General features: G+C 48.1%; 1 protein-coding gene across 5 annotated transcripts in view; it reads left to right on the top strand.

Annotated features, from left to right (window-relative positions):
* The window catches only part of AP2A2 (adaptor related protein complex 2 subunit alpha 2), a 67,349-nt gene that overhangs the window by 10,359 nt on the left and 40,436 nt on the right, over positions 1-16,554 (top strand). For all 5 annotated transcript variants that reach the window (XR_014019730.1, XR_014019731.1, XM_081275025.1 and 2 more), the window contains exon 2: positions 10,570-10,638. Coding sequence is in view for 2 of the 5 variants with exons in the window: in XM_081275025.1 (XP_081131151.1) it covers positions 10,570-10,638 (69 nt within the window). In the remaining 3 variants the exon portion in view is untranslated. The remainder of the gene's footprint in view (positions 1-10,569; positions 10,639-16,554) is intronic.

Here is a 16,554-nt window from a genome sequence, read left to right as displayed (position 1 = left end):
CCCCAGATTTTTATTTTTTTTTAAAATATTTATCTTTTAGGTGTAGACGGGCACAACACAATGCCTTTATTTTTATGTGGTGCTGAAGATCGAACCCAGGTCCTGCCTGTGCTAGGCGAGCGCTCTACCGCTGAGCCACAATCTCAGCCCTAAATTTTTTATTTTGAGACAGGGTCTTGCTAAGTTGATTAGGGCTTCACTTAGTTGCTGAGTTTAGCCTTGAACTTGTAATTCTCCTGTATCTGCCTCCCTAGTCCCCTGGGTGACAGGGTGTGGTGACTGGACTCAGCTGAGACTTCACTTTTTTTTTTTTTTTTTTTTGGTGCTGGGTATTTAATCCAGGGCCTAGTGCATGCGAGGCAAGCACTCTACCAACTGAGCTATCCCCAGCCTGAGACATCACTTTTGATGGAGTATAAACCCGGTGAGAATTAAAGTGGTTTCATACCCACCCCTTTCCTTGTACTCAAGTGCTCCCCATTTACCTTTCTTCCCATCTACCCCAGGTTTACTGTCTGTCTGCAAGATAGCTTAAGAGCATAGAGGCCAGCCAGGGGCAGGGGCACACGCCTGTTATCCCAGTGGCTTGGGAGGCAGGAGGCGTACAAATTTGAGTCCAGTTTAGGCAAATTAGTCTCAACAAACAAAAAGGCCTGGGGGTGCAGCTCAGTGGTAGAACACCCTGTGTTCCATCCCCAGTACCACAACAAAAACACCCCTCTAGGTCAGATTGCCACTGGAGTGCTGGGGTTGGTTTTGATCAGGGTTCCCTTCTTACTGTGACATCCTTTCGGATGGTGAGTACAGTGTGTTGGGTTACTTAGTTTGTCAAGCACTCTGAGCTCTGGGTGGGGCCTCTGGACTGGGTTTTGCTTCCTTCTTTTGAAGTAGTTGATACAGCAAGTTTCTGTTACAGCTTGAGTAGCATCAAAAGAAAAGCACCAGAACTATTGTAATTTTTTTTTTAACCTTTCTTTATTTTTATGTGGTGCTTAGGATCAAATCCAGTGCTTCACATGTACTAGACAAGTGCTATACTGAGCTACAACCCCATTCTGGACTGTCTTTTTAAATGGCCAGTAGAAAACACACATGAGCACTTCTAAACACTTTTGGAGTGCATTTACTGCTATTGAGAATACGCATCTGGGGCTGGGGAAATAGCTCAGTTGGTAGAGTGCTTGCCTCACATGCACAAAGCCCTGGATTGAAACCCCAGCACGACACACAGAATACGCTTTTTTGGTTTTTTTTTTTTTTTTTTTTTTTTTTGGTCATGTACAGCACCACTAGTCCTGAACCTTACTTTGAACCCCATTGTGCCAACAAGAGTTTAAAAAATCTCTGTGATCTGGAGAAGCTGGTTGGTTGTACCTGGGGCTACTTTAGAAGGGGTGTGTCCATCTACAGGTAATAGTTTGGAAGTCATCCTTTCTGATAGACTCCTCATGATTATTACTTTTACTTGTATTTTATGTTCAGTTAATTCTCTGAACTTTTGTTGTCTTATTAAGTACAGCTTGAATCATCCTTGTGCAGAGTAGCATCTAGCTCTCCCTAGAGCTGAGGGTGTGTTGGAGGAGGATGCTCTGTGTGAAGGGCCAAGTCCTTCAGTCCCTGTGGCTTTGAGATGGTTCTCCCTGAGTGTGGATTACCATTGTGGGTGCTGGGTTCTTTCAAGTGCTAATGCCCACTTGATGTGCATTTTTTAATGTGCATTTGCTGTGGATTTATTTGATAAGCAGAGAAACAGATCCTCGTGTTGCATTCTTGTATTCCTATAATTTTGATGCAATCCCAAGAGTGACAGGTATTTTTCCCAAGAGTGACAGGTATTTTAAAGTCATTTCAAATTTTCTTTAACTTTCTAGATTCTACTTTCTGACATAAAATTGTTAAGATTCATTCATCTGTTAAGCAGATCTACTGAGGATGTGCCAGGCATTATTTTTGGCCATGGGGATTTGGTGGTCAATCAAATGCACAAAACCCCTTTATTTTTAGAACTGAAATTCTTATATATAGACAGGAATCTGTCCATCTCTGTTCATATGTTTATCATGGAGAGGATGGAGTAAGGACAGGAGCAGTGGGTGTGGCTTTCACAGAGGGAGGCCACAAGGTGGGCACCAGTTTCCTAGGCCTGGGGCAGCTGGCTGGCCTGGTGTGGCTCATGGTGTTCCTTGGAGGGCTGAGCACATCTTGCTTGTAATAAGATTGTCCTGGCTTCTGTGAGGCCAAGCAGCGGGGCCAAGGTTGAAGCGGGCAGACAGTGTGGGTATGGGTGTTAGTGTGTCTCCTAAAGTCACCTTCGGGAAACAAGGTGGGCTAGGAGGTGGTTGAGCCATTACCATGCTCCTGCCCTTCACAGTGGAGGACGCAGCAGTGACTCTCTGGAACATCCCTTGATGTTAGAATTCCTAGCCTCCAGGATGGTCTGAATAAACCTCTGCCCTTTGTCAGTTGCTGGTCAGTGGTCCTGTCACAGCGACTGCCCATGGACCGTCTTCCCGCTACCCAGGGTGCGGGGTGGGGTGGGGTGGGGGTAGTCAGGGCCCTGTGTCCAGGTGCACCAGGTGCTTTCCTCAGTAGCCCTGGAGGCTGCTGCAGCTGTCCTCCGTGCGCATACAGGGGGTGTCGTCCTTCTTGGCTGCTTTTAGTACTGTGCTACTGGTTTTAGGCACACTGTTGATTTTCTTCACGCTTCTTGTGCTTGGGATTTGAGCTTCTGAGACCAGTGGGCTCATAGTCGTGCTAGGCTGTGTTCTGTTCCTATAACAAATGTTAGCTGATCAGTTTACAAAGAGAAAACGTTTATTTTGGCTCACAGTTTCAGAGGTTTTTGGCTTAGGGTCTGTTGGTCCTATTGCTTGTGGGCCTGTGTGATGTAGCACATCACTGTGGGTACATGTGACAGAGCAGAACTGCTCAACTGGGCGCAGGAAGCAAAAAAGAGAAAGAGGAAGAGATCAGGGTCCCACAGTCAACTTGCAGACCGTGCCCTAGCAACCTAAAGATCTCATTCTAGGCCCACCTCAAAGGTTCTTTCAGTTCACAGCCTGGTGATAGAACCAAGCTAGAGCCGAGCCTTCAGCATATGGGGCTTTGGGGACAGTCCATATCCAAGTAGTTTTCCATATCCAGGTATTTTTTTCTGTACCCTTCCCTCCTCTGGCGCTCCTGTAGCCCATTGCTAGCTGCTGATGTCACTGCGTGCTTCACCATGGCTAGCCACCTGCACTGACTTCAGGTTCACTCCTGGGGTGCCTGCTGTGCTCTCCACCTGCTCTGGTCTCATCTGGTACATTTTATCGATGACATGGGATCTCTTGCTTTGCAGAGTGCCTTGGTGTCCTCACCTCCATGTCATCCTCTGCCATTGCTGCTGTGTCCCTGTGGATGGAGTCCTTGCTCATATCATGCTTTCTGGACACACGTGTCAGATCTCCGAGCAGCGGTTGATCTGGTGGACTTCCCCTGTGGCCTTTCCAGTCTTTGCCCATGACAATTGCTCTGCTGGATGAAGATACTGCAGTGTGGGGGCAGTGGGGGCATCAGGAGTCAGGACTCAGGACCTGCCTTGGAGCATGGGCACTGTGTCCCGTGCATGCAGCCTCCAGGAACTGTGTGTGCATGCCCATCTCACCATTTCCCTTCCAGCTGGGAGTTCTCAGACCTGCAGACCTACCCTTAACCTCTGATCAGTGTTGGCTGGCTGCTGGTGTTGGGAGGCTGCAGACAGGAGACTTGACCCAGTTGGAGACCAGAGAGTCTCCTAGCTAGTTGAAGGGACAAAGGGGATACAGGTAGAGGCTGTGGACACTTGAGGGGGCACTCTGGGTCATGTCTTTGAACTTGCTCCAGGGGAGGGGTGTGGAAGGGTATGCTTAGAAAAGTTGGGCTCTCTGTAGGGAAGGGGTTGAGGGCCCAGCTGGAGGCAGGGGATGGCCAGTGTGTCTGCTAGGCCTGAGGATGGGAGTGTAAAATAAGGCCCACATCTGGGGTGGTCTGACTTTAGGCCCCCATGGAGCAGAGGCCAGACATAGGAAGAGGGGAGTGCCAACAAGAGTGAGACCTTGGCCTGAGGTCAGATGCTTCTCTGTGAAGCCTGGCTTTTTGTAGGGAGAGCAACAGTCTAGGACCATGGTCTGGGTGCTGGCAATGTTTATTGCTTCTGGGATATGGTTCTTTCTGGCCCCTGGTGGACAGGTCCAGGAAGGGCACTTCTTATGGCACTGTGAGACCTCCAGGGCTCCCTGACCTCTGAGGGCAGCGTGCCTTCTCTCTTCCCACAAGCAGTCACTTGAGGGCCGGGTTGACCCCTTGCCCATCCCAGTGTGCACTCTGAGTGCGTCCTTGAGTGCTGAGTACAGCCCCTGCCTGCTCCTGCTGGCCTCCAAGCACTTCTGGTGCCCTGCACCCTCACTTTGATGCTGAGGCTGCCTGTGGCTCTTCACATGGCTAGGACTTTGGGAGCAGCTTCTTTGGGGCTCTGTGGAGTGTGTCTGTGGTACTCTTGCCTAAAGCCCAGATGTGGAACAAGACAGTCCTTGTTCTACATCTGTCTTGCTTGAGTTTCTACGTGTATCACACCCATGCTGGTGTGAAATTCTGTTGTGTGTCCTGGGAACTCAGCAGAGTACATTTACCAGCCTGTGGCCATTAGGCGTGGACACAGTTGAGTGGTGGATGCCCCCCTCCCCCGAGGGACAGGCTCCTGGGCAGGACTGCAGTGCCCACGTGAAGCGGCTCACTTCTGTGTGAACACTCTGCTCTTCCCCAGCCATCCAAAGGACTTTCCCATTTTGTTTAAGTTGTTTTACCAGAACATGTGCTGGCTTGTGTTCACAGCTGATGCTTCCAGGCTGTGGTCAGTTTAAAACCGTGTGTCCTGTATGGCCAGCTGTGGTGTCACTAAAGTTTCAGAGGTGTCACTAAAGTTTATGAGGTGTCACTAAAGTTTCAGAGAGGGCTGCTATCTGGTCAGAGATACAGTCTCCCTGGGACTCCTGCTGTCCCTGTGCATTCTTTGGCATCTGCTGCTTTCCCTTAGTCTCCTCTCTTTTCTCTTTTTGTCTTCTGTTTCTCTTGAGGGCCTTTTGTTTTTGGTACTGGATACTGAACCCAGGGGTACTTAGCCCCTGAGCCACATCCTCAACCCTTTTTATTTTTTAGTTAGAAATAGGGTCTTGCTAAGTTGCTTAGGGCCTTGCTAAATTGCTGAGGCTGGCCTTTGAACTCACTATCCTCCTGCCTCAGCCTCCTTAGTGGTTGGGATTACATGAGTGTGCCACTGTGCCTGGCCTTAATGGGTCTTTTATTTTATTTTTTTTATTATTTTTTTTTTAATATTTATTTTTTAGTTTTCGGCGGACACAACATCTTTGTTTGTATGTGGTGCTGAGGATCGAACCCGGGCCGCACGCATGCCAGGCGAGCGCGCTACCGCTTGATCCACATCCCCAGCCCCTTAATGGGTCTTTTAAAGTGTCTATAAAGCATATGTTTCTGAAGGCTTTTTGGCTTATTTTGAAGAGGCTCCTATTTTGGCCTGTTCTGTGGGGTTCTCTGGGGAGCTTCATGGTCTGTAGGGTTGCCGTTCTGTCCTTGTTCTTGCTTTTTTTTTTGTACCAGGGATTGAACATAGGGTGCTTAACTGCTGAGCCTCATCTCCAGCCCTTTTTGTATTTTTTTTTTTTTTTAAAGACAAGGTCTTTAAAAAAAAAAAAAAGACAAGGTCTTGCTGAGTAACTTAGGTCTTTGCTAATTAAAAATTTTTATGTATATTTTTTAGTTGTAGATGAACACAATACCTTTATTTTATTTGTTTTATATGTGGTGCTGGGGATTGAACCCAGTGCCTCACACATGGTAGGCAAGTGCTCTACCACTGAGCCACAATCCTGGCCTGGGCCCTGCTAATTTGCCGAGACTGGCTTTAAACTTGTGATCCTCCTGCTTCAGCCTCCTGAGCGACTGGGGTTATAGGTACACGCTGCCACGCCTGGCTGTTCTTGCTTTTTGTACAACCCTCTTTGTGTGGAATCAGACCTTGGTACTTTCCTACTGCTTATTTGTTTTTGTGGTGCTGGAGAGGGAACCCAGGGCCTTGCATGTGTCAGACAGTATTAGACCAGGATGCAAGAAAAGACCACTGACTCCAATTAAAATCAAATTAAAGCAAGCTTATTATTTCGACTGTCCAGGCTGCCTCTCTCAACAAAAACTGTGGGAACAAGACAGCACTGCAGCTTTCTTGTAGCCCAGCTTTATAACCCAGAAAGTTACACATGGGGAGGGGGGTGTTACAGATAACAAAACTCTGACGAGCATAACACAAAGGCTGGTTTACATTTTTGCTGGCCCTGACATCAGAATTTATGAAGGTCATTAGAGCCTCAGAGGGTTGTTATTTGGCCAGAGAAGGCCAAGATTTATGAGGTATCACTAAAGTTTCAGAGAGGGCTGCTATCTGGTCAGAGAGAGCCAGGCATGGGTGAATTCAAGGCATGGGCAGGAATTCCAAGCAGGTTCATAATTTGCAGTAATTTATAGTAAAGCTGAAATTAGCTTTTCATGGCTTTGTGGCGAGATGGCACCCAATTTTAATAGGGAATCAGGCTGGGTTTATCAACAGGTGCTCTTACACAGAGCCACACCCCAGCCCCTATGATTGCTTATTTGTATGTGAAATTATCTTTCCTGAATTGCCAGAGGGGCATGGTCCTGAGTGGCTTGTCTACCCCAGAGCTCCCTCTCTGCTGTCTTTTTGTTGGCTGCTTTTGGGGTCTCTGTCCCTGTCAGCCTGTGTTTGCTGCACCACTGCTTTCCCTAGATTTGTTCCTGTCCAGCTCAGGGTAGACACCAGTCCTGTGGTCTCTGCTCTGTGGAGGCCTAGGGTCACTCCAGCTGCCATCCTCATATTGCTCCCAACCCTCTGTGGGACATCTACATCTGCAGAATGCTCCTGGCTCAGACCTGGCATATAGCCTCTTCTTTTCTTCCATCTCTTGCTCAGACAAGAGGTCTTATGGCTTTTGGTAGTTTCCTGGTGGGGGAACTGTGGCTCAGAGAGGTCACAGAGTCCTCAGAAGCTGCTCTTGGAGTCCAAGCTGGGAATCACTAAACGCCCTCTGTTGTCACCGAACTACTTCTCTCAGGGAAGTAGGTGTGTGTGCATGTGCACACATTTGTTGTACATGCACACACATGTGTCTGTATATGTGTGTACATGTGTATTGCGTGTGTTTGCACGTGTGTTTGCATGTGTGTGTGTGCATTTGTGCCTGTGCACATATATGCACATGTGTGTATATGTGGGTGCATGTGTCTGTATGCATGTGTGCATGGGTCTGCGTGTGTAGGTGTACGTCTATGCACACGTGCATGTTTGCACGTCTGCATGAGTATGTATATACGTGCAGGAGTGTATATGTGTCTGTGTGTATGCACATGTCCATATGCGTGTGTGTGCATGTATTGTGAACTGACTGTACTATAGTGTCTTGCCTTTGTTTATGTTCCTTGACAGAGCACAGCTTTATTTCTGTCTCTCTTTTATCTTTTAGTTTTTTTTTGTGATTCATCTATCTTGGCTAAGACTGTAGCTTCCCTCTGAAAGCTGTCTCAGCTCCCTGTCATTTCCTCTGCCATAGCTCTCTTGTTCGCACTGTCTACTTCAGATCAGAGCTCTGGTTCTGGATGGCAAGTCTTCCTGGAGCATGGGTAGCGGATAGTGCCATCCATGGCAGAAAGCAGAGCAGGTCCCTTTTGGAGATAGATTAACATAGGTGTGTGTGTACAATATGCAGGCACACAACAGACGTATACCCAAGACACATGAGGCTCCCATGTGGCACTTGGAGCTGTGTACAGTTGCCTGTGGTCTCTGGGTGTGTGGCAGAAGCTTTCATGGCTCTTTCAGCCAAATCCAAAAAATATTTTCTACATTAGCAAAGGTAGGGCTTTAAGAAAAAATGTCAGAAAAATAATTTGCCCTTAGTCTGCCATGCCAGGCAGCTCACCCAGCACTGGTGCTAGCACTGTGTTGGCTGCTCTGTGTCCTGGTGGAGCCTTCAGCTGCTCAGCTGAGACACACAAGCTCCGGCCCTGAGACTTAGGGCCCATCCAGGGTGTCCTCTGCCTAGCTGCACCGGAACCTGCTCCCTGTTTGACTCCTTGTGCACCTGGAGAGCTTGTTCGTGTAGGATTGACTCCAGGAGTGCTACTTTCTTTCTTTTTTTTTTTTTTTTTTTTTTTGATACTAGGAATTGAACTCAGGGGCACTTAACCACTGTTAGAAATACTGAGGTACTTCAAGAAATCAAACACATGCTCAAAAGTGGTTCGGCAAGGCAAACATTTACTTCTGGCACCAGGGTTGCTACTGAACCTGGCTAGCAAGTGTGCCTGGGCAGACAGTCTGCCTTTATGTGTCTAACTCAATGCAGAGCTGCCCTCACTCTGATTAGAGGAACTTGGAGTTATAATCTATGTGATTGGCTAATTTTAGAATTAGGGTGGACAAAAGGGAAGCTCTACAATTGGATCCAGTTAAGGCTGAATACTAGATTTTGAAAATGAACCACCACGCTTTCTGTTTGTCACACCACTGAGCTACATCCCCATCCCTTTTTATTTTTTTATTTTTTTTAAGAGAGAGAGAGAGAGAGAGAGAGAGAGAGAGAGGGGATTGTTTTTATTTATTTATTTTCATTTTTTTTATATTTTTATTTGTTATTCATGGACCTTTATTTTATTTACTTATTTATATGTGATGCTGAGAATTGAACCCAGTGCCTTGCACATGCTAGACAAGAGCTCTACCGCTGAGCCACAACCCCAGCCCAAGAGAGGATTGTTTTTAATATTTATTCAGTTTTCGGCAGACACAACATCTTTTTTTTTTTTTTTTTTTAAAGAGAGAGGAAAGGGGGAGAGAGAGAGAGAGAGAGAGAGAGAGAGAGAGAGAATTTTTCAATATTTATTTTTTTTTAGTTCTCAGCGGACACAACATCTTTGTTGGTATGTGGTGCTGAGGATCGAACCCGGGCCGCACGCATGCCAGGCGAGCGCGCTACCACTTGAGCCACATCCCCAGCCCCCCCCCCCCTTTTTATTTTTTGAGACAGGGTCTCACAAAGTTGCTTAGGACCTCACCTAAATTGCTGAGGCTGCCCTTGAACTTGCAATCCTCCTGTCTCAGCCTCCTGAGTTGCTGGAATTACAGGTGTGGGCCACTGTATCTTGTTTTACTGATGCTTTCTGAGGGCGATTTATAGTTAAATAGACTTGTTTTTACATAAAAGCTTGTTTGTCCAGTATGGTAAGGTGTGTGGCCCCTGTAGATTCAACTGCATGGTCTGGGCCTCGGTGTTCCCCTCAGTCCAGAGAGTTAAGAGTTAAATGACAGGTAGTAATAGGTGTAGTTTCCACACTTACAATTCCAGCAACTTTGGAGGCTGAGGCAGGAAGATCACAAGTTCAAGGCCAGTCTGGGCAACTTAGTGAGAGCCTGCTTCCTAAGCTAGCAAACACACACACAAACAGGGACAACAGGTGGTGCTGTCTTTCTGTGCTGCACAGGCCTACACATGGATGTGTGTGGAAGGATGGCCACTTTAGCAGCTGATGTAGCATGTAGCAAAAGCTTACTTGTCCCATGGTTACTGTTCCCGTCTCTTTTGTATGATGGGCAGCTCCTGAATTCCATTGGATGTTATGAAAGTGGACTTATCAGGTTTTGTTTTTTGATGATTTTCATTCCTAAGTTGGACAATTGGAAACCTATGGTAGTTAAATTATACTTTTGTAACTTCTGTCTGTAGAAATCAGTTTCAGGAGTGAACTGTTAATTAGCTGATAAATAACTAAATGTGGCTGGGTGCAGTGATGCATGCCTGTAATCCCAATCACTGGGAGGCTGAAGCAGGGAGATCCCAAATTTGAGACCAGCCTGGGCAACTTAGCGAGACCCTGTCTCAAAATAAAAAAGGTTGGAGGGGCTGGGGTTGTGGCTCAGTGGCAGAGTGCTTGCCTCGCACATGTGAGGCACTGGGTTCAATCCTCAGCACCACATAAAAATGAATAAACAAAATAAAGATATTGCATCCGTCTATAACTAAAAATATTAAGAAAAAAAAAAGGCTGGAGATGTAGCTCAGTTGTAGAGCACCCCTAGGGTCATTCTCTAGTACCAAAAAAATCAGAAACTGAACTGATTGGGGGAAATGTTCAGCGGTTGTTCCGAGTGCCTTCAGTCCTGTAACTGGACACAACACAGGATGAAAACACTGCTGTGCTGCCCACCCAGTGAGGCCCTGCTTCCCCGCGCCATTGGGCTTTGGTCCTGTTGCCCCTGCCCCTGCCCCTGCCCGGCCTTGGCTGGCCCTGCCAGAGAGTGGGGGCCTGGGCTCTGCCGCTGGCTGCGGTGGGAGGCAGCCAGCTTCTTCCCGTGGTATCTTCCTGGCTTCTGGCAGCTCCAGTGCCTTTGATTCTCAGTGAGGTTTTTACAGGGAATGCTGTTTCTTAGAAGTCAGTTAAAGGATGCCTTTGTGTTCTTTTTTATAGGCAAAAGTAAAGAAGCAGAAATAAAGAGGATAAACAAGGAGCTGGCAAATATTAGATCAAAATTTAAAGGTAAGTGTTGAACCTTTTCCAGGACATACTCCCTTGTAGACGTTTACATAGTAAGGACCTACTCTTTTTTTTTTTTTTTTTTTTTCAAACCTTGAGGATTGAATCAAGGGTGCTTTAATCACTGAACTACATCATACATCACTACCCCCCCCCCCCCGTTTTTTTTTTTAATTTTTCCTCCTGCCTCAGCCTCCTGAGTAGTGTAGGTTACAGACACGTGCCATGACGCCCATCGAACTCAATCTTTTAATGTCTTTTATTTCCCACTCTAAGCCGAAGTTGATTCTGGGTCAGTACAGTGACTGTTGCAGTCAGCCAGAAGAAGACAATGCTGTGAGGTCAAGTCATGTCCACTTTCTAGTGGGAACAGCATGTGTCGAATCGTTCGGTGGCCTGGGCCTTCCTGGTGTGGGTCTTTTCTTTCCTTGGAATGACACTGACCTAGTATCCCATGTGTGCTGCTTGGCACCGTGCTGGGCCGTGTCAGCTGCACCCTGAGTCGAGGGCTCTGTGTGTGGAGATGTAAGGGACGCTTGGCACATCCTGAGCTGAAGTGTTCCTGCTGCATCTTGGTGCCGGCAGGGTGGCGCCAACCCTCTCAGGTGGCTACCTGTCAGCCAGGCTTCTAGTGCCTGAGAATTGCACGGTATAAATTCGGCTTTCAGTCCATAGGGCATTTGCGAAAGCCCAGCTAATCCCCGAAGCTGCAGCTTTTTGGTTGATCTTCACAGGTCTCAGACCGGGCTCATGTCTCTGAGCACACATGTTAGCCGCAAAAGTGGCTGCAGTTGCCCAGAAGCAACGAGCGGAGGGGCTGCGGCTGGACCGTGAGAGCTTCAGGGGCTGCAGGACTCCTGGGATGCCTTAGGACAGGTGCTTTATGGGGCCTCGGGAATGGGTCTCCTGTATGGGCAGTTGATGGAGACGTGTGGTGTTGCAGTCATTAGAATTGGTGCATTTGCTGTTGAGCTTTGGGAAGGTATTAGGTTTTCACATTTTAAAAGCAGGCCCCGGATTCTCTAGAAGGCCTGTGAAACTTCTGAAGTTGGATGAGCATGACTTATTCATGTATACCTTTGAGGGTCTGTAACTCTGCCTCCTTGTCCTGAGAGGGAAGGTCATGTGACCACCTTGGCCACCCTTGCTTCTGCTCACGTGCTGCCTCCAGGGTGCTATCTCCCTTTCACATCTCATTCCACATTTCTTTTGTGGAATGGAGAAGCTAGTTGTCCATGTTGGGTTCTCAGGATGCAGACCTGCGGTGGGGTTGCACTGCCAGGGATTTACTGGAGAGGAACACCAGGGTAGGAAGCCAGGCTTGAGGGTGGCCAGGTGTGTGGCTCATAGGTGCCAGAGCCAGGGCAGAAACTCCAGACCCTGACCGCATAGCCATCTCCACTTTGTATGGGCACATATCTGAGCCTAGTGTGGGTTGTTTCACAGGCAAGCACCAAGCACATGGTGACCGCTGTGTTGTTCTGAGGGTTCAGGGCTATCTGGGTGGTGTAGGTGAGATTCTATAAGAGGTTTTGGAGTTACAGTCCCATTTGTCGACAGTTAGCTCCTTGAGACCGAGGACTATCTATTCAGCTCACTCACTGTGTAAGTGCTCTGGGACCCAGGGGACTTCACGGCTGTGTCAAGCTAAGCCGTCCTGGCTGGGAGGGGAAAAACTCTTATGTACTAGCCAGTTGGCATCTCTGAGCATGCATCTGCCCTGGACAGGGGCATCAGTTTTCACAAAAGATCTGTGTTCATCCTTGGAGGTGTAGCCTGCGTGTCCCTTCCTGTCAGGGTGGCCTACTGACTTTATCTGCACTACCAGAAGGACTCTCAGTGCTGGTCATCTTATAGGTCTGAGTTTTCTAGTGGCCTCATTGAAGAAAATCAAAAGAAGCAGATGAAATTAGCCTGAAGAATGTGATTTATTGAAAATAAATTAGAGTATAAACAGCAAAAAAAAAAGTAGGAAAAATAGAAGTCATGCAGTGAATTAGTAAAACAATCATGCTGTTTTTCCAAATTAAAAACAAACAAACAAACAAACAAACCATGTTTTATTTAGCCCTGGCCCTGACCGCACAGCCGTCTCCACTTTGTGTGGGCACATATCTGAGCCTAGTGTGGGTTGTTTGACAATCCAGGACACTTGAAATACCATTGCACCGTGTAATGAGAGAAATTCTGAAGGTGTTTCACACTTTTCCCCAGCAACTCTGTGAAGCCCCATGTGGATAGCCACATTTCCGTGCTCGTGGCACAAGTGGTTGGGGCCCCTGTTCTAGACACTGCAGACTGAGGCCAGTCTGCTACTGGAAACAGTTTGGAAAAGCAGACTCTGTATTTTAAGAAATCCTAAGGCATTAAACAGAAGTCAGGGACCCTCACAAGAGGGGACAGCAGCTGTGCCCCAAAGTTCACTGACCCCAGAGAAACTGCCACCACACAGAACCAGCTCTGGTGACCGCTCACCTGGAGTAGCATTTACCTTCAGGTTGATCTTGCCCTGGGAGACAGATGCTTTGGAGGTCACCAGGTGGGAGTTGCTGCCGCTGCCTGCAGTGCAAGCCAGGGAGGCGGTGGACTCCAGTGGGCTCGACAGCTTCTCATGCAGAGAATGATCTGGTGAAGGTGTCCGACCTGGTCTAGGGGGCCTAAAGCCCCGCCCACCTCAAGCTGCAGTTGCCTTTGGCCAATCTGGCCTTTCCCAGGCCCACGCTGGATGCCTCATGGCTTGAACTCCTCTTGGTCTCACACCTTGAACCTAGGTCAAGGCGAGGAGTAGCAGTCCTCTCTGCAGGAAGGCACATCACCATGAGAACACCCCGTGGGGTGGGGTCAGAGACGTGGTGCTCCGTGAGAAATGCTGTGAGCAGGCGCCTGCGCTGCACTGCACTGCATGGGAATGCAGCCAGAGGGTGTTCAATCAAGTCTTGTCACTGTCTTAGGAAGTACAAGGCACATGGGAAACTCAGCAAGTGAAAAGTGACAGCAAATCTTGAAATAAGACCTGATGAATATTCTAGAATTGAAACTCGCTGTAACCAAAATGAAGGACTCAGTGGACAGAACTGGCGACTGACGCAGCTGAAGAGAGAGCTGGTACTGTGGGAGTAGATCAGAAGGCTGTCCGGGCAGATGGAGAGGGGGCCGGCGGCTGGCTAGCAGAACCTGTGGGAAGTGCAGGGCTGAGAACTGGTAAGAGCATAAATAAAAGGACACATGCAACTGGACCTTGAGTGTGCTGAGGGGAGAGCCAAGATAGGGCCTTGGAAGGGGTGCAGGGCTGTCCCCACAGGAGCAGCACCCGTGCCTGGCAGCTGGCCTCCAGCAGTAAAGATCAGGCAGGAGATATCAGTGACAATCCCCAGGTGCCAAGGAGGTGGTAGCCAGTTCCAGAGGCCACCCCTGCTAAGGTGACTTGCTGAGGGTGAAGCTCATGAAGACTTTTCAAGACAAACAGAATTTCCCAGCAGAAGGCCTGTGCGAAGGGAAGTCGTTCAGGGTCATGAGCATGAAAAAGGAAGCTGAGGATGCTCAGGTGAATAGTGGTCCCTGTGTGGTGATGTTCTGTGGAGCTTGAAATACACGTGGCTGTATGACACCTGGTGGCATGAGAAACACACCTTGTCCAAACCCAAAGGATGGGCCGAGGTACAGCTGTTCAGAGGTGAGCTCCGGACAGTCTTGGGAGAGCAGGTGTCTGTGGAGCAGGCCCATACAGCAGCACAGCCAGCATCATCCCCCAGGAGCAAGGTCCCTCCCCTGGCTCCTCATTGGCTTGGTTCTCTGGGGTGCACAGGCCTAGGTTTTAGTGTCTCCTATTGTGCTATTCAAAGAAATAAACCCTAGGTTGTCCTTACCTCCCTTGTTTACTTGTAGTGGGAAAGTCCCCTGGGTTGAGTGCCTTTGGCACATACACAGTTTATCTCTGTTGGTCAGGTTAGGCCCCTTCTGTCTCACCTCCTGTCTGTCAAGGGACTGTGAATTCTTAACCACTGAGCCACATTCCTGGCCCTTTTTATTTTTTTGATACAGGGTATTGCCAAGGTGCTTAGGGCCTCACTAAATTGCTGAGGCTGTCCTTGGACTTGAGATCCTCCTGCCTAGCCTCTCAAGCTGCTGGGATTACAGGTGTGTGCCACCATGCCTGACTGGGGCTGTGAGTTTTTACACTCTGGTATTACCTGCTTATAACTTTCCACTCTGCTCTCCCCTCCAGCCGCCTTTCTTATATCTCAATTTTAAACTAAAGGCTAAATACCTTGTTCTGAAAATGGACTACTGGACTTTCTGTTTCTCATAATAACACACAGACTAAAGGAGGATAACACTTGAGTAGTCCCCTGGTCAGTAGAGAACTAAATCTGTAATCTTGAGGTTTGCTATCCAGAAAGCCACGTGTGCCATGGTACCTGCCGGTAGCCTCAGCCCTTGGGAGGATGAGGCAGAAAGATCCCTTGAGTCTAGCAATCAGACACCAGCCTGGGCCACATAGTCCCCCAACCCCAAAACAGAAGCAAACCCAGACAGCCTGTGCTGGGATGGGCCACAGGTGGGTGACGTTGTCACGTTGACTTCATTGTCGACTTTTTATGGTAAAAGTACTTCATTATTATTTTTTGCTTAAAAGACTCTTAATTTGATTTTCCATTCTATTAAAGATGACAGGTTGTCTAATGATACTTTATTACTGTACTTAGAATTTTTAAAAATTGTGATACGATTCACATAATTTAAAATTTACCATTTAGGGGCTGAGGATGGCACAGGTGTTGGGTGCTTGCCTCGCATGCCAGAGGCCCTAGGTTCCACCCCTTGCACTGCAGGTAGAAGAAAACCTTGATCCCCTCTGGCCGGCTGCTCTTCTGTGTGGCCTTCACCAGCCTGTCTCTAGGCCTTTCCATCCTGCCAAGCCCTGGCACCCGTCATCTTCCTGCCTCTAGGATTTTATTATATTTTTATTTTTAATTTTAATTTTTTTTATTTTTTTTTATTTTTTTGTGGTGCTGGGGATTGAACCCAGGGCCTTGTGCATGCAAGGCAAGAACTCTACCAACTGAGCTATATCCCAGCCCCTGCCTCTAGGATTTTGATGCCTGGGGACTTCATGAGTGGACCACACAGAATTTTTGTCCTTGCATTTCTAGCTCTTTCATTTAATATCCTGCCTTGAAGTTACTCCATGCCTTAGTGTAAGCAGGGCTTCCCTTTTAGGCTGGATGGTGCTTCACTGAGTGCACAGCACACACCACCCCATGCCCACCCACTCTCCTGCAGATGGGGGCGGGGCAGGCTGTCAGGCTTCTACCTCTTGGCCATTAGGAGTGATGCTGCTGTGCACATGGCTGAGTGAGGGTCTGGGACCCTGCTTTTAGTTCTTTGGGGCCTGTGCCCTGTGGTGGCTTTCTATTTGTTATAGTTTGGGTGTGAGGTGTCTTCCAGAAGCTCATGTGTGAGACAGTACAAGAAGATTCAGAGGAGAAACAATTGGGTTGTGAGAGTCTTAACCCAATCAGTGAATTAATTCCCTGACAGGGATTAACTGAGTGGAGCTGAGGTGGCTGAGGCTGGAGGAGGTGGGATTGGGATGGGGCTTTGGGGATATATTGGTATCTGGCGTATGGACTGTGTCTGTTTAGTGATTACTATGATGGGAGCTGGTTCCTTCTGCCATACTCCCTTACCATGATGTTCAGCCTCACCTCGAGCCTTGAGAAATGGAGCCAGCCTTCTATGGACTAAGACCTTTAAAACTGTGAGCCCCTGAATAAACCTTTTCTCTGCAGTTGTGCTGGTTGGGTCCTTGAATCACAGCAGTCAAAAAGCCGACTGAAACATAATTGCTGCTTCAGGGTGCCTGAGAAAGACAGCTTGAAGGGCAGGAGATCTGTTGTGGCTCGCGGTCTCCAAGGT

Source organism: Spermophilus citellus, assembly GCF_964194105.1.
Source record: "Spermophilus citellus genome assembly, chromosome: 2".
Taxonomy (NCBI): Eukaryota; Metazoa; Chordata; class Mammalia; order Rodentia; family Sciuridae; genus Spermophilus; species Spermophilus citellus.
Note: the sequence above shows the minus strand (reverse complement) of the source record. Positions and strands in the feature narration are given on the sequence as shown.